Below are 26041 nucleotides of genomic sequence, written 5' to 3' on the forward strand. Positions count from 1 at the left end.
GTAGAAAAAAAAAGACATAAATGAGACAAATTCAGGCAGTAGTTGAGCTTCTTTTTGTGTCCTGATAGGAAAATCAACTAAATTAAAAAAAAAAAAAAACCAAACAAACAAAACATAAAAGTTGCAAAAGTCAAGGCACTATGTGAAAATCTGGTCTCGTGGAAGGTGTCCCTGCCCATGGCAGGGGGTTGAAACAACATGACCTTTAAGGTCCCTTCCAACCCAAACCATTCTATGACTCTATGATTCTATGAACCTTCCCCATTTTCAACAGGGACAGCCCCAAAAGATTAAGAGAGAGAAAGCAGATGCAAAGATTAGGAAAAATCTCCCTTTATCCCTTCACACTTCCATAAGAGATGGCATAAAAAAAAGTCTATAAGCTCATGACCTGGCAGGAGAGTGATTCAGTAGCACATAAACAGAGCCAGCTGTCCTGGCTAAGATTTCTATTCAACAAATAAGGAAGATTTCCATTTTCATGGCAGAAAAAGGGAGTAGGAAGCATTTATAGGTGAGAACAGCCACAATCAACTCAGAGCTATAAAATCCCCCTTGGTCAGGAAACAAATCCTGAAGTGACCAAGAATTTAAGTCACCCCAAAGGCTCAGAATTCTGCAAAAAGGACAGCAAAGAGGGACAAAGTACACAGGGTTTATTACTTCTGCAGTGTTACTCAATAAAATTCAATGGTGCTTTAAAATCCCGGTACAAAGTTGACTTCTTGTTTCATTAAAAATAGTCATTCCCCAAAGACATAAAAAGTATTGCAGAGATAGGCCACAACCTGGGATTTTTAGAACCTAAACAACAAAAGCATAACATGGCCAGCTCCTGACACCTTGGAACAGCCTGGCCAGGGAAGGGGCAAAGTCACAATTCCTGGGAGTGTTCAAAAATAAATCGACAAGGCACTTCACAAGGTTTAGTGGCCTTGGTGGCATTCAGCCAAAGCTTGGACTTGGAGATCTTGGAGGTCTTTTCCACCCTTAATGGTTCTACGACTCCATGACTCTATGATCTTTAGCACCCCAAGAGGGAGAAGAGCCTTTCAGGTGCGTGGTTTGATCTGCAAACACAGCGGGGAACCTGAAAAACCCCAGAGAGGCTGCAGAAAGCCAGGAAAAGGAGGGAAAGAGGAGCTGTGATGGGATTTATGAATTTGTAGGATGTTCAACACATCACACCTGGCACAAGAGGAGTAACCCCATCATCTGCTGAGCATCTGGAATGTAGATGCTCATTTCTTGCTCAGCCACTTTCATGGTGCTACACAAACAACAGCACTGACTTATTCTCCATCCTCCAAGTCAGAGCTTCCCGAGTTTCCTGAAGAGACTTTATGGTACAGAAAGAATCATGGGCATTCTTCCCCATTTTCTAACCCTCAAAAGTTCTTTACCTAAAGTGGATTAGCTCTGCCAGATCTTAGCAGTACACTCAGCAGCCTTCCCCTGAAAAGCTTTACCCACTTTTTTGGGGAAAGACTGTAAAAAATAAACTGGTTTTATCAGACAAAAAATACTATGGGTAGTGAACACAGCAACAACACCAGAGTATCTTATGGGTATTTCTTCAACCTGAAAGCACTTTAAAAGGCATTATAGATTCATAGATTCATAGATTTTAAAAGCCAGAGAGAGCAGTTCTGATTATCCAATCTGATTTCCTCCCATAAAATTTTGTCCCATCACTCCCACATCAAGACTGTAGACTGCAGTTGGACTAAAGTGTATCTTGTAAAAAGACATTTGAATCTTGACTGAAAGGTTCGTGGCAAAGCCAAATCCATCGAGCCCCCTCCATAAGCAGTTCTAATGGCTGCTTATCCTCATGCAGAAGGATTGAAATTTGTGTAGCTTTAATTCCTATCTCCTGATCTCCTTCTGTGTGAGAACGACAGATTAATGAGCCCCTTGCTATCTATTTGATGTCTTTCCTCCTAGAGAGGTACTTATCACGATCGAGTCCTCTTAGATGTCTCAAACAGAAATTGGGATGGCACGAATTTTAAGGTCTGATTTTCAGACATCAAACAGGTTTGGCTTTTCTCTGCACCCTCTCCATTTTTTGCAAAATAGTTTTAAGTATGGGCATTGTCATTACCTGCTTCACAGAGCATTCAATTCAGGCAACTCTTAAGAGAAAACACATCATCACCATCTCAAGAGGAGAAATAACAGCAGCAGAGATTGTCAAACATGAATTGAAGGGGTTAATGCAATTCTAACAAAGAGTGAAAACAGAAATTGGGTTGTGGCATTTCAAAAGAGATGTGCCATTCACCTTTATGTTTTCTCAGCAGAAACTCCACCATAGAAGGAGTTGTGATTAAAGCACAGGGACACATCAAGTCAGCCCTAACCCAGCCAGTTTGGGCAGGAACAGCACACACAGACTCATGAGTAGGTTGCACAACTTCAGTCTGAGCCCTCAGTTTGGAAGCAGAAGTGCTACTACCACTCACCACTGCCATTGTCAAATTAAAACCATTGGTGCTGGAGCAACAAAAAGTGGTGCTCATGCAGGTATTTCTGTGTGTTATGGTGTGTTTGTTCACCCGCCTGCAAGCCAAGGACCTGCGGCCACAGCTGGGAGGTTCAAGCTGCCACAGTGGCCATAATCCCTTTTTTACATGGGATGTGGGTCACCAATACAAGAGTCACCGAACCCTTGTAGTCATGGAAAAACTGGTGCTTGAATTTTCCTGGCAGATGGAGCGTACACAACTCATCAAAAGTAAAGACAACTTTGTTTTATAAGTTTTTAATTCCATCCTTCTTCTAACAAGGATACCCTGCTACAACAACTGGGGCTCCACCCCTGGGACACACTGGGGAATAATTACACAAATAAGGAGGCACTTAAATCCTTTCCCCACACCTAGGCCAGGCCTCTCTGTCACCCAAGACACAGAAAAAACAGACACCGAAGCTGTCCAAGTGGTTCTAAAGCAATTTCAAAGTCTATCATAAAAACAGTTTAGATCCCTGTCTGACACTGGTGTATTTTAGAACTGGGGTACTATGGAATTACCTTCCATTCAGCAATGACAGTTCATATCTGTCTGCAAGATAAATTCCTCCAGCCTAACCCAACAAAACTGATGAGCCAGAGATTGTTCCAAAGGAAAGAAGACTGCACCTCTAGGGGCTGGGGAGCCATGAGGAGAAATAGCACCCCTTCCCAGCCTACAGAGTGAAGAACAGCAGAGTTTTGGTGCTGGTGTTTTTCTAAGGGAGACAGATGTTTTGCAAGCTCATGTGACAGGCTCTGAACACAGTAGTGCTGCAACATATTGGAAAACGAGCCCGGCTTGTTCCACCTTTCTGAGCTCTAACTCTCTATTGTAACAGATGACACAATTAAAAATAGAAAAAGGATGTGGTCTCAGCAAGGATTGGAATATATCTGTGCCTGTTGGATGGAACATATGGTGGAATATTTTTACATCTTATAAGGAGCTGTGTATTGGACATGTGCTGCTGCTTGTGAGATGCAGCAGCAGAAAAGCTGCATTAATATTTGCTCCCTGACAAGAGGAGCTGCCAGGGGCTGTATCCATGCACAGGAATCATCTGCAGGGCAGCACAGAACGCACCGGGAAACCTTTCATTTTACGCACCATTGGAGTTAATTCGGAAGACATTGGCTGAAGTCTCCTGAAAAAGTTCCTGCAGTTCGCTGGGATCAATCTGGGTGGCTGTGAAGAGAAAAACAGAAAAAAACTGTATTAATACTGGACACCACCAATCACTCTGAAAGGGGGATGGTGCTTTGAAAGGGAGAATGTAGGTTCCTCCTTGCTGCAGAAATTTAGCCCAGGTAGGGTGTTCTGATGCAGCTTTACACAGTGCCTGGTCATGGAACTTGCACTGGACAGACAAACCCAACACCACCAGGACAGTGAAGATGCTGCTGCAACACAGGGGGTGCAGCCCACATGGATTGACATGGCAATTGTAGGGATCATCAGCAATCAGAATAGAAATAATTCCACCTCATCTATGAAGTGGGAGTGTCAGAACCACGACTGAACAAGAGACCACAATGCCAAGTGATGGTCAACCAGCACTTTACAGAGCAGGAGGGCCCATGAGCAGGTCCTGCCTATGGAAAAGGGGAGGAAGAAGTGAGCAGAGGGCACCTGCCCCATGGGGTCAAAGCTTTTGGGATGGTGATGCCATGAAGATTTTTTGCCTTTTCTTTTATACCCCTTTGTACCTTTTTACAACTTCTGTATTCTTAGTGCTTTTTGCCTACATTCTTGGACTTGTTTGTTCAGCCAGGAGACCAAACATTTTAGAAGCTTTTTAGGTAGAGGATAGTATGCCAGACCCCAAGGTCCTCTCCAGGACACATTCTGTAAGCTAAGATAGAACCATCCAGGGGAAGGTTCCTTGGGGAGGGGGCTCACCTGAGCCTCTCATTGGGGAATCTTTGATAGATGTGCTAATTAGTAACACCTATAATGTTATACCCGATCTATGGTGGGTGTGCATTGCAGTGGGCATTGAGGTGCATTCAACCTGGATGTGTGCACCTAAGGATCCTTAAAATAAATACAAAGTAAAATCCCTTTTTCCCTTCTAACCGTGTCTGACTCTTGATTTTAAGACCAAGAAAAGGCATCAGCAGGAGGGAGGTGGGAGCTCAGATGGGACCTCCACACATTCCTCTCCTAACCCCCAAGGGAGGCTCCTCTTCCTATTTCTACCTGATAGCTCAAGTGCAAGGGGCAATGAGTCAGTGCCAGGAATTTTTTCTGCTGATGCCCAGAAAATTTCTCACAATTTCATTTCCAAGGTCCACTTTAGCCAAGGTACTCAAATCTGCCCTGCAAGGAGAACACTGAAGTGAGGGTTTGAATATTTTGGGGTTTCAGGGTGGCAGGTGTAGGTGGAATTGTTTGGGGTGTTTTTTGCCTTTTTTTGTTGTAGTATTTTGTTTGTTTGTCTGTTTTAGGTAGTTTTTTGCTTCTTTGTTTGCTTTGGTTTGTTTCATGTTTTGTTTTTAACTTCATTTCCCAGCTTTAAAATCCCTGAAACAATTCCAACCTTCTCCACACTTTCATCATCCCCAGAAAAGGAGTGATGTGATGTTGGACTGAGCTATACCAGAGAATCACAGAATCACAGAATGGTTTGGGTTGGAACGGTCCTTCAAGACCATCTCCTTCCAACTCCCTGCCATGGGCAGGGACAACTTCCACTGGACCATGTTGCTCCATCCAACCTGGTCTTGAACACTTCCAGGGATGGGGCAGCCACAGCTTCTCTGGGCACCCTGTGCCAGGGCCTCACCACCCTCACAGGGAAGAATTTATTCCTAATATGCAATCTAAATCTACCTTCCTTCAGCTTAACACTAATAACTCTGACTGTGTTAAGTTCATATTACAGAGAAAGGATATGTCACGAAAATAAGATTTAAACAAGCATTTCAATTTTGATTGGGCACAGTCACCAGAGAAACACTCATTTGTAACTATGTCTTTGGCACCAGTTTTATGGCAGCAGCTTTCCAGAAGATTTTCCCATGGTTTTCAGGCCTATTCTGCCTCCCACCTGTGTCAGCTTTTGTAGGGCTCCCAGAAGCTGCTCTACCTGAAACTTTGGTCACGTTCTAAAGCACCCCAGGGCTCCTCCACCCAACACAGCCCAACAGCCCCTGCTATTCCCCAGCTGTTCCTCTGAGGTGAAGCATCACAGACTCAAACAGGAGCTGAGATCAATTTCTTCCAGTCAGCAGACTGGAACTCTGACCTGCTCTTCATCCCTTAACCAGATTTCCCTAAGCTGCTAAAACACCCCACACCCAATCTGCACCTGGCAGAGCAGAAAGCCAGCGATGGAGCAAGGCAAAATTTAGGGAAATTGGGCAAACTGAGAAGCCTGCTGGATGCAGTGCTCAGGTTACGGCTGAGGATGCATCTCCCAGTGCTGGAGGAGCAGCTGCACACCAGAGAGATGATTTTCCACTGCTTCTCACACTCATGGCTCAGCCCTGTAACAGCTGTAAATAATATCATGGATCAGCCTGTCAGGATGACACAAATCCAGGGAATTGAATGGTGTTTAATCCAAATGCACAAGGCCTCATTGATAGAGATTTTCTCACTCTTCTCTTCCTGCAATTCCTCCTAAAACAACTGTCCCAGACACTCCTTTCCTTTGCTTTAGAGATGAGGCTGCAGAACAGCAGAAATTCCCCTGTCCCCCAGGAATGTCACTTGTTACTCACAAGATCCAGCTCTCATTAAATCACTGGCAAAAGAGCAGCACAGGATAAGATTTCTAGATCTTTACAGATTCTGATGACCCCCATTTTAGGAGGGGGGAAATCTTGGATTTCCAGGGTGCTAACATGTTCCAGAGAAAATTGATCTGCACATTTTGGGATAGAACTCATTTTGGATGGGTGGGGGTTTTTTTTAGAGGAGGTGGGGAGGGTTTATTTAACTTCATTATTTCTATTCTTTCCTTAGAAACACTGAATTTACCTCAACAGATTTTTAGCCTGGCCCAGTAATCCTGACTCTATATGCACTGAGGTACTGGACAAAGCCGCAGATGAACCATGAAGCAACCAAACCAAGGGCTGGGAACTTCCTCAAGACCTCAGTTGTAATCACCCAGCTGGGAATCATCCAAATAATCCAGACTGCAGACTTCAGTGTGTTCCCATGTGGGGACACTCCTGCACAGCATCCAGCAGGTACCTCTGAGGACTCATTTAAAATGCCAAAGTCACACCAAGACCAAAGATGAAATATCCCAAATGTTGCAAAAGGCAGGAGAAGCACCAATTTCACTGCACAGACTGTGCACACCTGAGAAAGAAACACCGAGCAACACTGGGAGTCCAGAGTTGTTCCATGAAGTTAAAAACTACCCAAAAATTCAGGCGCTAATTTGGGAGGGTGAGATTTATTTATACTTATTGGTGAGAGACCAATTTTCTTACCCTGTGCCACAATTCCCTAATGGAAAAGAGTCAAAATATAACAGGACAATGTGTGAGGACCATACTCTGGATAAATGGAAATACTTCATTTTTTAAGTCTCCATGTATTCACTGTAGTGAAGATTATTTATTCATTTAAATGAAAGAGGACTGTGAGGTTATGAACTCCCCCTCAAAGGCCTCTCAGTCCACACCTATCCAACAGCACCCACAATCACCCTCCCACCTAAAAAAAATGCAAATTAAATCTAAAAAAAACCCCAACAAGGCAAATGAAACCTTTGTCCAAAATTTCCAAACAATTACTTAGAAAATGCAATTGTTGGAGAATGTTTTTTTCTGAGGAAACTGCACTCTATCTGGCTTGCAGTTTCCTGCTCCTGGACTTTTATTTTGTGTCACAGCATGCTGCCAGCTCTGGTTTTATTTTGTTTTTATTTTGCAAAAGAAAAGAAAATAGTAACAAGGAGGCTGTTTTAACTACTCCAATTTCAAGCTTCAACACATCAAGCTGAGATGTTGTAACTATTCATGGAGGATGCAGCAATTCAAGCAGACAAGCAGAACAATTTAGAAACAGCAGTGGAAAGCAAAGCAAAACCGCATCTGTACTACCAAGCCAAGGAAGAAAAACCCAGACTGAGAAGTAAAGTGGATGTGAAGTCTGATAAAAAATTAAACATCTTGATTACATCAAGTGAATACTTAAATATTAGGATTCCCCAAGAAGGAGTAGGAGGTTTCTGATATGCATTAAATGATGTTATGCATTAAATACCCCTGACACTAACAGAGTTCAGGGTCGCAGCCAGGAAAAAATGACTTTTATTTACACTGTGGGTCCTCAAGGCTGTGAAGGTTTTGCAGTGGATGTGTTACAGAATCCCACACACAAATGGTTTCTCCTTTACTTCCTTAACTGGACATTTCAAAAAAAACCATTTTTTCTGTTTCCATTTATTTTCCCCATTTTTTTTTCCAGGAAAATCTCCTTGGATCCCAGGACAGCTCAACTTCCTCTGCAATCAGTTCAGCCTTCTCCCTGCCTAGCATACAGTGATGCCCTGCTATATTTATTGCTTTTGTATTTATTTTTATTCATAGAAATCATAGAATGTTTGGGGTTGGAAGGGACCTTAAATATCACCTGTTCCTGCCACCGTGGGCAGGGGCACCTTCCACCACACCAGGTCACTCAAAACCCCACCAATTCCTAAAGCAGCAGCAGCAGCTAACATTGGCATTTCTGATATTTGCCTATTTAATTCTTCTTTCCTTTGCCTGAAAAGCCCCACAGGCACCCAGGTAAGTGCAACAGATGGAAAAAAGAGCTTTTCAATACCTGCTCTTCCAAAGCAAAGTGCGTCAATGCTGTGAATGGGATCTTGAGGAACTTTGTAATTTGGGTGTGGAGTTTTACCCCAGAAATTGCTTCCTCTAGGCAAAAAATCTGTGAGACTGCAGCAAGGTTGAATCCAGCCACGCAACATTGCCTCACACCCATCTGCTATGCAGGGCCGGCATCTTAGACCTCTGTGTTACCTGTCACACTCTGCATCAGCACAAAAAAAGGAGGGGAAAAAAAAAGGAAAGAAAGAAAAAAAGAAAAAGGAAAACTGAATCATTGAATCATTTAGGTTGGAAAAGACCTTTGAATCCAACCATGAACCCAGCACTGCCAAATCCACCACTAAACCGTGTGCCTAAAGTGCCACATCTACACATCTTTCAAATACGTCCCGGGATGGTGACTACCAGCCACTACCCCTGACAGCCTGTTCCCATGCCTGACGACCCTTTCAGTGAAGAAATTGTTCCTAATATCCAATACAAACCTCACCTGGTGGATCTTGAGGCCATTTCCTCTTTTTTTCTACCACTTCCTCCTTGGGGGGAGTGACAGACCCCAGCCTGGCTGCAATCTCCTTTCAGGGAGTTTCAAGGAGTGGTTGAGAAGCTTAAAAATCCATGCAAGCCTTACATATGATTTTTGCAACCAGTGTAGCAGAGAACACTCAGAGTGCATCACTTTCCATGATTCAGAGCAGTTATAATCTTTAATTCATCACAATTCTGTGAGACGCTCTGGATGAGGACTGGCCAGTGGAGGGATGTGGTGTCTGTTCTTGGAGCAAAACAGAACCCAGGGACACATGGGCTGCTTCCCCCAGTCCTGCTCAGGAGGGAGAAAATAGCTCTGCAGCACCTGGGCATCCCTGGGGCTCCCAGGCACTGGGACAGTCGACAGCTCCAAGCACCACCACCAGTGGCTTTGGTAAGGAAGTAGAAATCCCAGCAGGAATTTCTTTCAGTTCCTCTTCAAGACAAGCCAAATACGATGCCTGACCAGGCCTATAAGGTCTTGTTTTGAGTGATCTGGATATAATTAATGTCCAAAGGGAATTGCTGGAGGTCCAGGACAACACACATGGCAAAGGAACCCACATGAACATCCTTTTGCTTAATGTTAATGAAAAGCGCCCGTGTTTGCCACGTTAATCTTCCTTTCCTATTAATTATTTCACACTAATTTGGAGCTCCTAATGGCTTTTCTGCAGCCAGGTGAAGTCAATTGCCTCCCTGAACTCAATTTTGCAGCAAACTCAAAATAACCTAAAAGCTGCAGAGAAGAAGAAGAAGCAGTAATTAAAGTAACGCCAGTAAAAAAGGGGAAAAGAGGAAAAACAGAACAATAATTTGATCTTTCTACTTACAATACTTAATGTGGCTGTAGAAAAGCAACTCAGCATCCCAAATTGTCATGGATTTATCCCCAAAGCATCACCAAAAATTATATCTGTGGTCTCCTTAAAGAAAGTCACAGATTTCCGATTTCCTGCAGCCTCTCTCCTTTAAAAGCTTTAACTGAAGTTACAGCATCGTTTTTGCCAAAGAAGCTCCCACAGAAAGTTACTTGGTCTCCAAACTCCTCTTTTGTACCATGAAACACCTGCAAGGAGTGAAAAGCAGGCAGGAAGCAGCCTGCTCACTCTGATTTCAAACCATCCACCCCAAATCCTCAGTTTACCTCTACCAATACGGATCAAGCACCACCACACTCAGCCCTGTGGCTCAACCCTTCCACAGCCCAGATGAGTGGATGAGTCTCACCCATCCAGCACTTTGCTCTTTCTCCAGGACCACTGGAGTCATTGCAAGGCTTCAATTCCCCTCTTTTCGTAGCATTATCCAAGAGAAGAATTCCTTATTGAAGACAGAGATCCACAAGAGTCATGTGCCTCTGGCACTGGGAAATGAACTCAAGGGAGAGGAAGAGATTGATTTCTGGCTGCTGGCCATAGAGGAAAAGCAACTTGCTCTGGAGAAAAATGGTAAATTCATGCCTTTATTTTAGTTTTTTCCACAACAGTTGGCATAAAAATGAAAAGGTGGAAGAAAATGAAGGAGGCAAAGGAGGAAAAAGAGTAAAGACAAAGAAGAAAATTATGATGGGAATTAAAAAATGCTAAAGAAAACAGACAAGCAAGAATTAGTGGATGCACAGACACCTAAACACACCCCAGACAAGTCCTTTAGTCCCCAGTACTCAATAGCTTGCCAGGGTGTTCCTCCCTGTGGATTCTCTGGTGTCTGATCCCATGTTTCACACAGCCCTTGGTCTCTTCCACTGCCAAAACACTGTTTTGGTCTTCCACTGCCTTCCCATTTCATATAATCCACAGGAACCTTGATTCTCCTTATCACCTCTGCTCTCCTGTTGAAACTGGTCAAGAAAAGCTTCAACAAACACCAGGACAGAAAGGATTGGCCCAGGGCGTATTTGAACAAAGTTCCTTTCCTCAAAACAAAGGGCTTAAAATAGAAAAGGAAATGGAAGAGAATGAAAGCAGCAGCACCATGTGTAATGTGAAGTTGCTCCTGGCATGCAAGCTTGGGAGGTTTTTATTTCCTGCTGATGAAATCTGAGTGAAATAAGGGATAAAGGAAAATGTAAGCAAAAATCATACTCATCAGGCAACATGATTTTCATCAGTGTTGGAAAATGTGAGGCTGTTTCACATGGAAAAGCTCTGAGACTCTTTGCTACAGATTTGTGAGGTGACTTTTTACAAAAGGCCTGGGCCTCCTCACCATGGCCACAGCACGAAGATGGGGCACCTATGGAATTACAGGCGTAAAAATTGGGATGAAGCTGGTGTTTGCATCAATCCTCCCTCAAACCTCTTCTCACACAGCAGGGTCAGTGCATTAAAGAACTCAATTCCCTACGGGTTAACTCAAGGTCTCTGTTTGCATTAACACTCATAAACCCTTGTTCTTTTTTTCCTTTTTTAATCATCTTCCCCATTTGTCCAACTTCTCATGAATGTACAAAATACTTTTTTTTTTCTGGTTTTAGAAATGAAGCTTTACCTGAAGGCAAAATTCTTCTCAGCTGGAAGAACTCCTTTCATCCCACTCATCTAAAAGGGAGAGGTGTAAGGTAGTAGAGTACCTGCCCCAAGGGAAAACCAAGAATCATAGAATTTATTGAGTTGAAACCCATAAGATCATTGAAGTCCAACTCCTGGTCCTGCACAGGACACTCCCAACAATCCCACCATGTGCCTGAGAGCATTGTCCAAAAGCTTCTTCACCTCAGACAGGCTTCGTGCTGGGACCACTTCTTTGGGGAGCCTGTTCCAGCACCCGACCACCCTCTGGATGAAGAACCTTTTGTTAATATCCAACCCAAACCTCCCCTGACACAACTTCAGGCCACTCCCTCACGTCCTGTCACTGGTCACCAGAGAGAAGAGATCAGTGCCTGCCCCTTCATTTCAGCCTTGCCCTACATAAGGACACTGCTCCCACCTTACCTCCCCACCAGATACACGCCCAGAAGAATTATAGAAAAAATGAGAGTAAAACCAACACATCTACTTTCACAGAATAGATTTTTTTTTTCTCTGAAAGTCCTACCACAGCTATAGCAAGTTGACCAGAGGAGACAGATTTCAAAATCTCTAAACCAAGTTCAGGGCCTAAATTCGATGAGTGGATATGACCAAGGAGGTAAAGCAGGCAGGGAGAATCATTTCAGGTTGGTAAGGACCTCACCTAGGGTCTCATTTTTGTCTTGGGCTCTCTGAAATGGTTTCCATTCATAAACCTTTTCCAAGCCTCTAAATTTATGCTTAATTAACACATTCCCAGAGAAGCAACTGCAGTGCACGGTGTCCCCAGCACAAATGCTCCTGGTAGAGCTTGTAAGTTTTAACTGGAGCTCAGCATGAATCTTTCTTGGAAAAGCCTGTCAAATAAAATAAAAAGAAGCTTTGAATATAGATACAATACATGTTTCTGAGAGAAACAATAAATACAGTGCCTATCCTAAGGAGAGTTTAGGAAGCCAAGGAACAAGGCTATTCAGGCAAAAGTTTCCCATGTAGGTGATGTCCAGGGAAGTGGGACCAAAACTTTGCAGCTTGGTGGCACAGGAGGCATTTCAAGGGACAGTCCAGACATGCAGCATTGTCCCTTATGGAATATGAGAAGGTAAAGGGTGAGCATTAATTGCAGTGAAAGTCAACTTCAGAAATTGAAGAAGATACAAAATTTAGAAACTCTCTCCTTCATAACCTAGATGTACACAATTTCTGCACTTCCATTTAAATCAGCCAAGAGATGATTTTTGTCCTAAGCCACTTGGAAGGAGCATTAAACCCAGGAGTGCTTTGCCATATTCCCATCCTCCCCATGAGGGAAACCACCCCATGCAATTCCAAACACAGCACCAAGTCCTCAGCCACAAAAATGTAAACCTGTGTGTACCCAAGGAGTGGTTCAAAGAGAGAAGGAAACACTAGGAAATGTTAGGAAACATTAGAGATTGACGAGGCACCAGCACAGGTTGCCAAGAGAAGCTATGGAAGCATCAGCCACGGAAGTGTTCAAGGAAAAGTTGGATGGGACTCTGAGCAACCTGGTCTAGTGGAAGGTGTCCCTGCTCATGGCAGGTGGGTTGGAAGAAGATGATTTTGAAGGTCCCATCCAACCAAAACCATTCTCTAGTTCTATGATTAATTATCTTTTTACAGTGCGATCAAGAGTCAATCTGATTTGCTTTGTATTATTTCTGGTTAAGATGTTTTTCTTCACTTTGGTTTCCTTCTTTAGCATATATGCCAGTAACAAACTGTTGAAGAAGAAAGGAAAAGACTCTCTAGTGAAGAGCACCTCACCTGGTGTGTCCAGGACAGCACAGACAGTGCCAGAGTCTCAGCTCAAGTAGGAGTCTGGCCAAGGAGACCTGCAATTGTGTTAAAATCACAAGAATCACAGAATGGTTTGGGTTGGAAGGGACTGTAAAGATCATCCAGTTCCAACCCTCTGCCATGGCCAGAGAAATGTGTTGACAACTCACTGTTCAGCTTTGCCAAACCACTTTGGATCCATCTTCCTGAGGGTACAGCTCCACCTTTCTCACAGCAGCAATAGTTGAAAACATCCTCCCAAAACCACCCACGTGGTATTAAGGAAATAAAAAGAAATATCCAAACTGTCCACCGAGAGAAGCAGCTGTTCCTAGAGCCAACCCTGAGACAAACACTCTGCCCCACTATGCACTGACTCTTGGCCAAGTGGAGAGGCTCCTCCTTGGTGAGCATCGCTTGTTCCATGCGCCCAGATGCAAGCAATTAACAGCCCTGCCCAAATTAGCTCCAGTTCTGAAGGTGGATTTTGCAACTGAATGGCAAATCCATGACAAAAATCCTGGAAAGCATGTACAGTCTTGACAAAGAACAGAGAAATCTCATCCAGGATCAGAAACAGCAGGAGAGAAAGCTGTTGGCATCAGGTGTCACCCCGAAGATGAGCTACACTGCGTAGTAAAAGGAAAGTGGTGAGATGAAGCGAAGATGCTGCTTCCAACTCATGATGGGGAGGAAAACACTCAACAAAACTCAAGAAAGAAAGCCCCAACCAACCAACAAACTTTGTTACATTACTACCCAAACAGTTTATTTTAATTTATTATTAACAAGTTTAGTGCTTTTGAAAGACCACTAGAAATACATCAGATATTTTCCCAGCAGTGAGTGACAGTTTGTGCTTCTAACTCTTTTCTTCTCAAGCTTGTTAAAGATGTTACAAAGCAACATCAGCCTTCAGTTCAAAACCTGATACTCTCTGTATCTGCATTAATGCTGACAGAAAAACCTGCTCTTATCCTATGCTCCTGCTTAGGCAGCAGGGAAAAAACTAAAAGCAAAAAAACAACCAACATGGAAAAAAGAAACCCCAAACACACTGCCTTCTAATTTCTACAAGAAAAACAGCAGCTCTCGTTGATTTAGTAGAAGGAAATGTCAAAGACTCACAAGGCTGTTACTAAAATAAAGAGCCTATCACTTCATGGGGACAACACAATGGTTAAAAGTGATTTGAAGGTCAGGCGAGGCTGGCAGCCCATGGGAAAGGAGCTGGTGGGATCCTCAGCCCTGTTCCACCTGCTCAAGCCTCTACAAAATGAACATTCAGAGAACTCCCACTTTCACTGCGGGAATCCACATGGGCTGCGCTGCTCTTCTCCAGACAGGACAATTATGGAGAACGTTGATTTTCCATGATGGTTAAATGCAAAACAGACTTGGATTTTAAGCAAAATTTTATGAAGAATAAATGCAGAGCAGAGCTGGGCAGTGGATTAAGAAGCTGCTAATTCTGGCAGTGTGGAAATTTTGGTTTTGGTTGGACAGTTTTACAATTAAGAGTTTTTCTCCATTTTTAAACAACGGGGAGACAAACTTTAAAAGGTTTTGCATAATTCTGATGTGTTACCACGACACAGTTAAATCCCTTTTAAATGAAACCAATAATTTTGGTGGGTTTTTTTCTTTTTAATTATTTTTGTTGGTAGTGGATTAGGATAGAGTTAAAAGGACAATTCATTTTTTATTGAAATAAATCAATGTACTGGAAAATACCAATTAATTTGTGAAATTTCCCTATCAAATCCTATTGCTTCTTGCTTTCCAAGATGGAAAGTCTAATCATGTTCCCTCCTTCATGCTCCAAAGCAGTGGCAGAAGCAAGCAATAAGGCAGTGTCTGCCTGTATTTTTAAAAGAATACCCAAGTTATTTAAAAAAAAGGCAATTTAAGGCAATTTGACAGTTTGTATCATTTTTTAATATTGATGCTGTATGAGGATATAAATAAAACCTGAGAGGAAAGCAAGTTTTGTTTGTACTGCCATATTCCTGGGATAGTCTGCAGTCCTGTGCTAATGCAAACACAAACAACAGCATCAACAGGATGCGAAAATGTAAAGGAATTGACTGGAAAAGCAAAGTGGAAATGATTAATCTTACACTTACTGCCTGAGCTGTTGGGACTGTAACGTGAAAACAGCCAGCAAAAAAGATGAAGAATCCAAATATTTTTGAAATGCCATTATTTAAAAATTTATTGGTGAAATAAATCACAAAATACTGCTTTTATTTTTAAACTAGCAATTAATCAGCCTCTCTTCTGGCCTTATTAATGAACTCAGCGCTAATTAACTTAGAAAATATCTTTTTAAAGATTCAGGCTATTAATGACAAAATGGAGATGACTTTTTTAGTTCTGATTAAGTTCATGTGATGCAAGGGAGTGGTATCAGAAAAATCAGCCCTGTGAACAAAAGAAAGAAACCTTAAAAATATTACCTTGCCACAGCTCTCCAGTTGAACAAACACATCCACTGGGATGGGAGACTGTGGCTGCCTCATCCCTGGAAGTGTCCAAGGCCAGGTTGGACGGGGCTTGGAGCAACCTGGGATGGTGGAAGGTGTCCCTGCCCTTGGCAGGGGGTTGGAACTGGATGAGCTTTAAGGTCCCTTCCAACCCAAACCATTCCAGGTAAATGGGTATTTCTATACTCTTTGTAAGTGTGATGCTGGACCCTCAAGCTCATCCCAGACTCAACATTTGTTGCAGCACAAGGCTGAAGAAGTTTGAGAGAAGAAAATGCCTTTTCTTCCCATTTCCTTCCTCTTCATAACTTCCTTCATAACTAAAATTTCAGGCCATTTCAAGGACACAGAAGACAAATTGCTCCCACAGTAAGTAAATACAAAAATCTCAGAGAGACCTTGCAGTGCCATTGAGACCTGCATGAGGGGTTTTCACAAACTGAAAGCCCTGGAGAGATGAAGTGAGATCTGGGATGACAGGACAGCAGAAATGACTGAAACAAAGTGCATGCAATGGACAATGGCAATGGAGCAATGCAACGGCTGGCATCCATCTATGGGGAAAAGAGTTTTGTGCATGGGTAGTATTGCAAATGCTGGGGTAGATTTCCCAGCTCAGAGTAAAAGTTCCAGTTGGTTCACCCTCCTCTTCTGGAGAGCTTCAATTCTCCAGAAAAAAAAAAAAAAAAAAAATAGCAAGGTCATTTATCAGACATTCTAAAAAGAAATGAAAAAGGCTAATACACCCCTGGCCATTTATTGGTAATCTTTATCTACAAGTTTAAATAAGAAAACTATACTGCTAATTTATGCATAATACTTTATATACCTTTTCAGCATTTACTGAATGAAGGAAGGAAAATTACTTTTGTTTGCTTAAGATTAACCATAATAGAAACCATCTGGCTCCAAGAATCAGCTCTTTTGGAAGAAATCATAAAACCTATACAGGGTTTTATAATCCATATGTACCAGACCCCATACATTGTTCAGAATGATAAAGGGCCATCTGCCAGAGCTTCTGGAAGTCTCCTGGGTTTGTTTCTGTGGGACATTTTATGCAGATCTGATCATCCACAGCTTATGGGATCTGCAGCTGGTCAGCAGAGGTTGTAGCAATGGCCATAAAATGTTCCTTGTTACACAACTACTGCTGTAGTTATTCCCTGGAAAAGAAAAATTAGTAAGGAAGGGACAGGCTCATCTGCCTCTCCCTGGGATTTACATGGACCAAATTTTGATTTCTTAGACCCTGAGCAAGTTACTGGTGAGCCCTTGTATTGTTCATCACAGTGAAATGGTCAATGTGGGGAAATATTACAGAATTAGTCTTTTATTTTTTGTACAGAGAGGAACATTCACTCAGGAACAGACCCTCCCCATCTACCAAGGCAGGAGAGCAGAGAAGATCATCTTACTGCCAAATATTACATAAAACAAAAATTACTTTGCTGTTCCACGGATGATTGCAGGCATAAACACTGAGTTGTGGAATGATTTGGGTTGGAGGGGATGATAAATATCATCTCCTTTCAACCCCTTGCCACGGGCAGGGATACCTTCCACTAGACCAGGTTGCTCCAAGTCCTGTCCAACCTGGCCTTGAACAGTTCCAGCAGCCACAGTTTCTCTGGGCAACCTGTTCCAGTGCCTCAGAACCCTCACAGTAAAGAATTTCTTACTCATATCTAATCTAAAGACGTTCTCCCTTGTCCTCTACACACCCTTATCAAAAGTAAACTCACAGACCTGTTACTGTACAAGGAAACCTCTAACCCAGCACAGCAGCACAGCCCTAAAAAGACAGAGCTAAAAAATAAAATTAAAATAAAAGAGAAGTTCATTAGAAGCTTATGCAAAGCTACAGAAATGTTTCTCTCTGTGTGATGTGATTTGGACGATGAACTTTACTCCCATGCTTGCACAAAAAAAAAAAAGAAAAAAGATAAAAAAAGGACTGTATGGGTGTCAGCATTTATTAGCCATTATTATATTACCCTCTGCACCTTTGTACAAGAAAGAATTTCTCTTCCTCATGGGTAAACCAGCAGCATTTACACTGCACTGGGGCTCAGCCCTCATGTTTCTGGGGACTGATCCATCCTCAGGGTCAACTGTGCCTTCAGCTGCAAGACAAAAAGTGGCTTTTTGCTGTTTAATTCAGCAGAACTTTCCTCTGTTTCTCATTCTCAGCATGAGTCATTAGATATCTGCGGATCAGATTTTGCTCTTCATCTTAATTGAAAAGACTCTATTATGTACTTGAACGCAGACTTTCTCCCTTTCTTTCAAAATAAAACTGAGACATGGCTTGAAGTATTTGCCTAAAAAAAAAAAAAGAAAATTCCACGGTACTGTGATACTGATGAGTATAAGAAAGTGGAAGTGAAAGGAAACTGATGAAGAAAAGGCTGAATTAAATTTTTTAGACAACTGGTTTATTAGCTGAAGCATTCGGGTTTAGATCAACAGATACAAATGCCAAACCCAGTAAGCCGGTTTCAGATGGAAGTTGTATTTTCTTCCTCCCTTTACCTTAGTTGAAGCAGCCCATTACAAGCTTTCAAAGGGAAATATTTTGACATTTTGAACTGAAATACTGTGTGTTCTCAAAATTTGCTCACATTAAAAAAACACAAATAGCAAGAAAATTAGGAAAAAAAGAGGGTTTTCCCCAAATACTTCAGTCAGTTCAACTCTCCTTTTTTTGTTTTTTTTCATTTGCAGATAAGTTATAAACATAATTAGCAGCCACAAGGAGGAAAAACTTTAAAAGTAAATAAAAATAATTTACTTGTAATAATTCACCCTCCTGAGTAGCAGTATCACTGCTCATGCAAAGAGAAATGCATCAGTGCATGTACAAGACATAGCAAAGAGGCGAAACCAAAACACATCTGAAAGGTTTTGTCTCCAAATGCAAAGCTCTGGTAGATGTGCAGCCTCTAGAGAAGTCAATCCTTTATTCCTTTTGGAAAATGTCAAGGAATCCCAAACTGAATAATCATTTAAGGGCTGAGGCAGTCATTCTATCAATAAATCAAAGAAATTCCATTTTTAACTATTTCATGTCCCTTTTCCTCCTGTAGCCTCTCTTCAAACATTCTTGCAAAGTGCTACAGGAATTTTCTAGCACTTATTCCATGACATGTGATAGAATCACAGAACCACTGAATGGTTTGGGTTGGAAGGGACCTTAAAGATCATCCAGTTCCAGCCCCCTGCCATGGGCAGGGACACCTTCCACTAGACCAGGTTGCTCCAAGCCCCATCCAGCCTGGCCTTGGACATTTCCAGGGATGGGGCAGCCCCAGCTTGTCTGAGCATGCTGCTGTAGCTGAGGTCAAAGAACACCCATTCCCCCACACCTATTCCCTATCAAATGCCTATGAAAGGGTTAACACCTGATTTCCAGCACACCTACAACCATTCCCTTCTCTGCACACCTCTGTTAATAGTAAATCTGAACATGTGACCAGGGTGCTGCCAGCAATGGCTCTCTGGATTGTTGTTGACACTGGGATTGCAATAGGAAAATATAATGTTCCAGCAGAAGGAACAGGACTGCTGCCAAATCCCTGCTCCACCACATTCTCTCGTGCTGGTTTTGCATCCACCAGCATTAAATGGTGGGGACAGCCTCTGGCTGGGGCAGGGGATTCATTCACCCACGAGCCAATAGCGGCCACCTAATGGGGACCTATCTCAGATGTGAGTCTGGGGATACCCCATCCCTGGAAGTTGTGAGTGTCCCATCCCTGGAAGTGTTCACAGAGAGCTGGATGGGGATCTGAGCAACCTGGTCTAGTGGAAGGAATCCCTGTCCAAGGCAGGGGATTGGAGTGAGATGATCTTTAAGGTCTCTTCCAACTCAACCTATTCTATGATTTCTTTTACCTCTTTTTGCCTCCTTTTCCTTTTTCTCATTCCCTCATCCTGTCACTTACTTTTCCCACCCACCACTTTTGAAGTCAGCAGCAACTGCTGCCATGCAGAGCTCACAAAGCAGGAGCTGAGGGAGACTGAGATGTCTCACATTCTTCCCTGGGAAAAATTCCCTCCTTGTTGCTTCTTAGGAAGAGAAGGTTGAGGCCAAAGCGTCCTCAAAACTGCCTCTCTCTCTGTTGCCAGGATGGTGCACCCCCGGTGCCTGTGTTCATCTGCAGCAAACTTCAGCCCATCCATCCATCTGGCCCTGCTTGAGTGGAGATCTTGGACTTTATGAACTGGAGGTTCCTCCCAACCTTCCATCATTCTACAGCTCCTCAACAGACCCTTCCTCTTCTTCCTTAAAATAAATAGCTATGAAGATCCAAGGAGCAGGACTGCTATGATTTTCTAGTCAAAAGTTGGATTTGATGATCTCAGAGGTCTTTGCCAGCCTTGATGATCCTATGATTCTTTTGTGGTCATATCCTGCCTTTCTTCCTTCCAGCTCTCTGTGCAGAGGGGACAGGCACTGAACAGCAAAACAATCTGCAGGAAATGGGCTACACCGCTGCTCAAAAAGGTAAAATGGTGCTTCTCAGGGGCAACCATTGATCCTTAAGTGGTCAGAAGTTGCAACCCACAGGTTTTCCATCAACTTGCAGCTCCCAGGTGTTATCCCTGCACCAGCCCCACTGGGTAACCACAAGACAGATCATGTAGACTAGGTGGGACACATGGATCTACTGGGGAAGGAGATGCTTTGCAGGCCAACGACTCCACTGCTGGTCAGCATTGGTGAATGAAGTCCAGGAGAGCACAGAGAAAAACACATTGGGCATGCAAAAGTCATGGTAGTCAACTCCTCCTGAAAACAGAAAATATCTCCCGCTGGATTCAAAGACAATACATCCTGAAGCTCCTGAAGGCTTGTCAAGAAGGTGGGGATCACCCTGTAACACCCATCCAGGTCCAACAAGTTCACAGCCTGTTTGGAAAGTTCATTGGGTGATTTCCCCCAAAACAGGTGGAAACGGGAGTTTGGCAGCCTCACTCATTTTCATTTCCCACTCCCTGCACTTGCTAATTCCTCACTTGAGATGGTTTAACCTCCCCCAGAGATCTGAGGAGGTCAATCAGCACTTGTCCTCTAGTTCATTGTACCCAGCAGCCCGAGCAGTTAGCAGCAGTTCCTTTGAGTGAGTTGATTTTATCAGAAATTCCTGCTGCCACCTCCGTGCATGCACAAATGCCGTCGAGGCTTCTATAATTAGAGCACACTGAGAGAGAAGCAATTTTTAAGGAGAATGACATCTCTAAAATGTGTCTTTCTCAGAAAGGTGCTGCCTGCATGACTGGGGGGAAAAGCTTGAATATTCAGGAGGAAATTCTCTGTACTGATGCCACTAGACATTAACTAGAAAACGAATTGGTTTTTTTCTCCGTGTCTAACAGTCCCAAGTCATAAAAAAAAGAAACAAAACCCCACATAGGCATACACAGGTGCAAGCTTGCGCACACCCCTCCGTCACCTGTGCTTAGTCAAAGACAAGATACACATAAAATAACCAAAATATCAGCCAACATGCTGAGCACTGTGACTGTGGATCTGTTTGCAGTGCAGAGGCACGAGACCTAAGGGAACAAGCCTGGGGTAAATTCATACAGGTTGAGATTCATAACAGCAGAGCATGTGGTGCTTTGGACCATGCTGGTATTGATGTTGCTCCAGAGCAAGAGCATTTTGATCTACCAAATCCCATTCCACTTCTGTTCCCAGGTGTTTAAATGAGGCAAGATGAGCTTGCTGGGGAGTTGCATCCACCAACTGCTACTGGGTACTGGGGTTTTCAGTCTGGAGAAAAGGGGGCTCAGGGGAGACCTCATTGCTCTCCACAACTGCCTGAAGGGAGGTGTGGTGGTGAGGTGGGGGTTGGACTCTTCTCCCAGGAAACTGGTGATAGAACAACTGGAAACAGCCTCAAGCATCACCAAAGGAGGTTCAGATCAGATATTACAAAACGTTTCTTCACTGAGAGTGGTTAAGCATTGGAACAGGCTGCCCAGGGCAGTGGTGGAGCCACCATCCCTGAAAGAGTTAAAAAAATGAGTCAACGTGGCCATGGTGGTATTCAGTTATAGGTTAGACTTGATAATCTTTGAGGTCTTTTCCAGCCTTATGGATTCCATGGTTGTGCGATCCCATGAAAATGTTCCCACCCACAGCCAACCCAAGGCTGTTTGCTGGTTTGGTGCAGCTAAAATGCCCCTGTACAACCCTGACTGGGGTCTCACCTGAGTCACGATGGCTCCTTTTGTGTCCCCTTCCCTCCCTGCAGACCCACAACAAGCAGACATGGCACCACAAAGCAGAACCACTCTGCTCTCTGGGCCACCACACGAGAGATTTGGAGTTATTTTTGCAAAACAGGAGGAGAACAAGACCTTACCAGACTGTGGGCCATGATCTGTGCAGGCTGAGGGCAAGAGCAGGGGAGCGGTCCTGAGTCTCGGCCCTGACCCTGCAACATCTGAAGCTCTCTCCCTTCTCCACTGGAATCCTGTCCCCTATTTCTATGGAGGCTGGAAAATCTCTGTGATCCTGCCTGCAAGACTGAGGGGAAATGGCAACTTGGGGTCCCAGTTGCAAGGATGATGCAAGGAGCTGAATATACATCCAATAATACTGCAAGAAGTTCTTAGCACAAAGGTAGTTCAAAAAGACTGACAAAATAATCTCATGATCCCTTCCAGCTTTAAAATCCATGATTGCAAGAGCTGAAAGATATGCCAGAAAAAAATATATAATGCTACTTAACTGGTAATGCCAAGGCTAGATGTATTTTCACCCCAGATCATGGCTAAATAACAGGATTTCAAAACTTCCAGTAAAGTTTTGCACCTATAGACTGTCTGAGTAGGTGGAAAACAACACTTTTAAAAGGAGCATCTTCCAGCAGGAATGCATCACTAAAAGCACTCTTTGTCTAAATGGGCTGGAACTACGTCTGGGGACTTCTCTGGCATTGTCTTGAAATATTGTAAATATAAAAAATTAAAAAAACAAGCTTCGCAGACAAGGAAAGTTAAAATTCTTGTGCCGCCATTAAAAAGCTGGAGGCTTCCATTTCTCAAGCAGTTCTTGGTTTGTTTTAAGAACAAAGCTCAAAGGCCATTAGCAAGATTCATCTTGTTAATAATTCATTATCATTCTTTTCCTCATTCATCAAAATGTAGATTTTTACTCAGAAGGTTGCAATATACAGAGATTTTGAAGACTGTTTTGTTCTTACCCTGTTTCCCTATTGAAAGTAGACGAAGATGATACTTTGGGGCATGGTTTTGTGGTGGATTTGGCAGGGCTGGGCTTATGATTGGACTTGATGATCTTAAAGATCTTTTCCAAACTAAACAAATCTATGATTCTATGATATTGGTCATTGGGTACTAATGGGTTGCCCAGAAAAGTCGTGGCTGCCCCATCCCTGGAAGTGTTCAAGGCCAGGCTGGACAGGACTTCCAGCAACCTGGTCCTGTGGAAGGTGTCCCCGTCCATGGCAGGGGTTGGAACTGGAGGATCTTTAAAATCCCTTCCAACCCAGGCCATTTTACGATTCTACAATTCCAAAAAATGCATTTGCTGCCTGTATGAAGGAGACACAGTCCCACATGCCCTGGGTGCATTTTGGTAGCTCTAGAAAACAACTTCTGGCAGCTGGTGAGCTCTAAGATACACAGTGACATAGAAGATCTCTGTAACCTCTGCTGGGATCTGAACCCAGGTCAGATCTTAGCTGTGCCAGTGTTGGACAACCTAAATACAGAGACGTGGTACAGCCCAGGCCCCAGAACACAAATATGTGTATCAAATACTGCTCTTCTTAGAGAAAACCCATAAAGGGTGCCCTAAAAAACCTGCAAGTATTTCCTGTCCTTTGCTTAGCTCTTATCTGACTGCTCCACCTCTTCACCCATCTCATGGAGGGAAATTTCCTCGCAGGCACCGGCTCACCTCAGACAGGGGATGAAGGACACACCTGAGCTGTGGAGAGCAGCACAAGGGAAATCTTCCCAAGTCAGGATGTTCACACCAGAAGCCCTCTAGGTGAATGTCCCTTCAAGTTGGTCTGGACAGCCTCTACCCTCTCTCATGAAGAGGGTCAAGAGCTTCTCCAGTCCCTCTACCCAGCCAGAGCTGGCAGCGCTGCACTGAGCAGCATTCAATTAGGAGAGCTCCCTGTGAGCTGAGAGAGAGCTGAAACACAGAGGGAGGAAGAAGCCAGCTCAAATAAATGGATAATTGCCATTTAATTCCCACGTATTAGATTTGGCAATACTCGCATTACGGTTAAGTCAATAAAGCAACTTTGACTCGAGCCTTATTTGAGGATGGGACAGACTGCTCAATCTGTCTGAGAGGCAGCTCGCAGCCCTGCCAGGGAGGCCTCAGGGTGGGGACAGAGGAAAGGCCACTGCCTGACTGCCACGTGTGGAGGGAAATGGTCCTTTGTGAGCCAAAATGAGTATTAAGCAATGATCCCATTCGTGCTCTTCCTAAATTAGGCAGTTTTGTTCATGGACAATGCATCCCCTTATTCCTACACCTCAATTAGGCTGCACAGCAAAACCCAGCCACCTTGCTGGGAAGGTGTTGCTGTGCCAAGCCAGTGTGTCCATCATGTCCACATGAACACAGCTCAGGAAGCAAGTCCATGTAGGAAATTCACTGGCAGGCAAGTGGCTCAAGAGAATGAGCTAATTAAAGTGGCAGCAGAGAGATGAAAACTTCCCAGTGCTGCCTCACAACTTGTCATTCCCACCTGGCTGCACATCAGTGAGGGAAGGATGTCCATGAAACCTGCCACTGCCAGTGGGAAACAGCAAAGGGCTGGGAGGGAACAGCCTTTGCCGATGTGTTTAATCCAAATCAATACTAGTAAATGTTTCCTGGCATCCAGCATCAATAGATCTAAAATAATTCATTTACAGGTGCAGCTCCCTTTCACTGAGACAAGTGAAGCCCTTGATTTTTTTTGGTGAGCTACAGTTTCCTTTGGGAGGGACAAAATCTGCCTCTACCACAACACAGAGTTGCTCATAAGAGGAGAGGGAAAGCAAGTGAGACCATGGGAATTTGAGTTCAGCAGAAAATATATCGAGATGGAAATGGCACCAATAATGCAATATTATTATTATTATTATTATTATTATTATTATTATTGCTGTTGTTGTTATTATTACTGCAACCAAAATGCATTATTTTGCCTTACATGGCATCAATAAAATAGAATTCTGCGTTATGTAGCATTGTTCTAGGTGTGTGCCAGGCATCTGCCCTACCCAATATACACAAGAATCTATGAAAAGCAGAAGAGGAAACCACAGCAAATTGGTTTGGGCGAGCACACAGCCAGGCATTGCACAGGCTCTCAGGCTCTATATTCTGATAAATCTGGAAATCCCTGGAGATATTGCCATTAGTTTCAGTGGATTTAACATACAGAAGGCACATTCAACAGCAGGATGCATCATGAGAGTATTCAGCCATATAGACTGAAACTTCACCAGTGTGAAGAGGGACCTGTTCATTTCTCACTGCTTGAAAGGAAAAACAAACAAACAAATCAACAAAAAACCCCTCACAACAAAAAACACATTAAAAAAATCAAAGATCCCCCCAAAACCAAACTAACACTTTATTTTATGAATATCAGAGCAAGCAAACTAAAGAAAATATCTACATTCCTCTGTACATTTGTTACCACTAGAATATTAGTGATAACTCTTCACCTTACAGCAGTTAGATAGATGTGATGTGGCTATGTACATACGCAGACACAAATATTTATTATTTATATATAATAAATAAAATTATCTGTTTATTAAAACACATTATTAGCATATTACTGTTTCAATGTAAATATTTTCCTGACATGTCCTACAAAGCAAGAACATTAAAAGCACCTGCTATTAAATCTCTGCTAAAACCTCCAAATTTCTCATGAAAATTCAAAGTGTGCTGTTAATGAAATTGTTGAGTTTTTAATGTACATGTCATTCTGATGAATGTAGAACATAATTTCCATAATGTCTTACATGTTTCACGCACTTCTAGGTATTATACCATCTTCTGAATAACCCAAGGAAACAGATTATTAGTAGATTATTAGGAAGGAAAACAGAATTATGGAGCCATGTATGGTTACAGAGAATTTGCTTCAAGGTAAGAATTACTGCATAAAACTTCCCAAGCACTTGCTCACTTTTCCAGCCACTAGATTAATACTTTCTAATCCTTGCAATAATTTAATTAAAGTGATCAGAATATGAGAAGTAATACTGCATCACTGAATCTAATTAAACTTCACGTTTATCCTCTAGAAATCAAGAAAAATACATATTTCTTCAAGGAAAGACATTCATTTTATTCTGACAGTGGAGAGGATAAAAGTAAAAAACCAATC

At 43.0% G+C, this 26041-nt stretch overlaps 1 protein-coding gene across 5 annotated transcripts in view; it reads right to left on the reverse strand.

Moving 5' to 3' along the window:
* TSNARE1 (t-SNARE domain containing 1) overlaps positions 1-26041 on the reverse strand; it is a 461757-nt gene that overhangs the window by 307240 nt on the left and 128476 nt on the right. For all 5 annotated transcript variants that reach the window (XM_039549499.1, XM_039549497.1, XM_039549498.1 and 2 more), the window contains exon 4: positions 3627-3704. In XM_039549499.1, coding sequence (XP_039405433.1) covers positions 3627-3704 — 78 coding nt within the window. The remainder of the gene's footprint in view (positions 1-3626; positions 3705-26041) is intronic.

This window comes from Corvus cornix, chromosome 2 (genome assembly GCF_000738735.6).
Source record: "Corvus cornix cornix isolate S_Up_H32 chromosome 2, ASM73873v5, whole genome shotgun sequence".
Taxonomy (NCBI): Eukaryota; Metazoa; Chordata; class Aves; order Passeriformes; family Corvidae; genus Corvus; species Corvus cornix.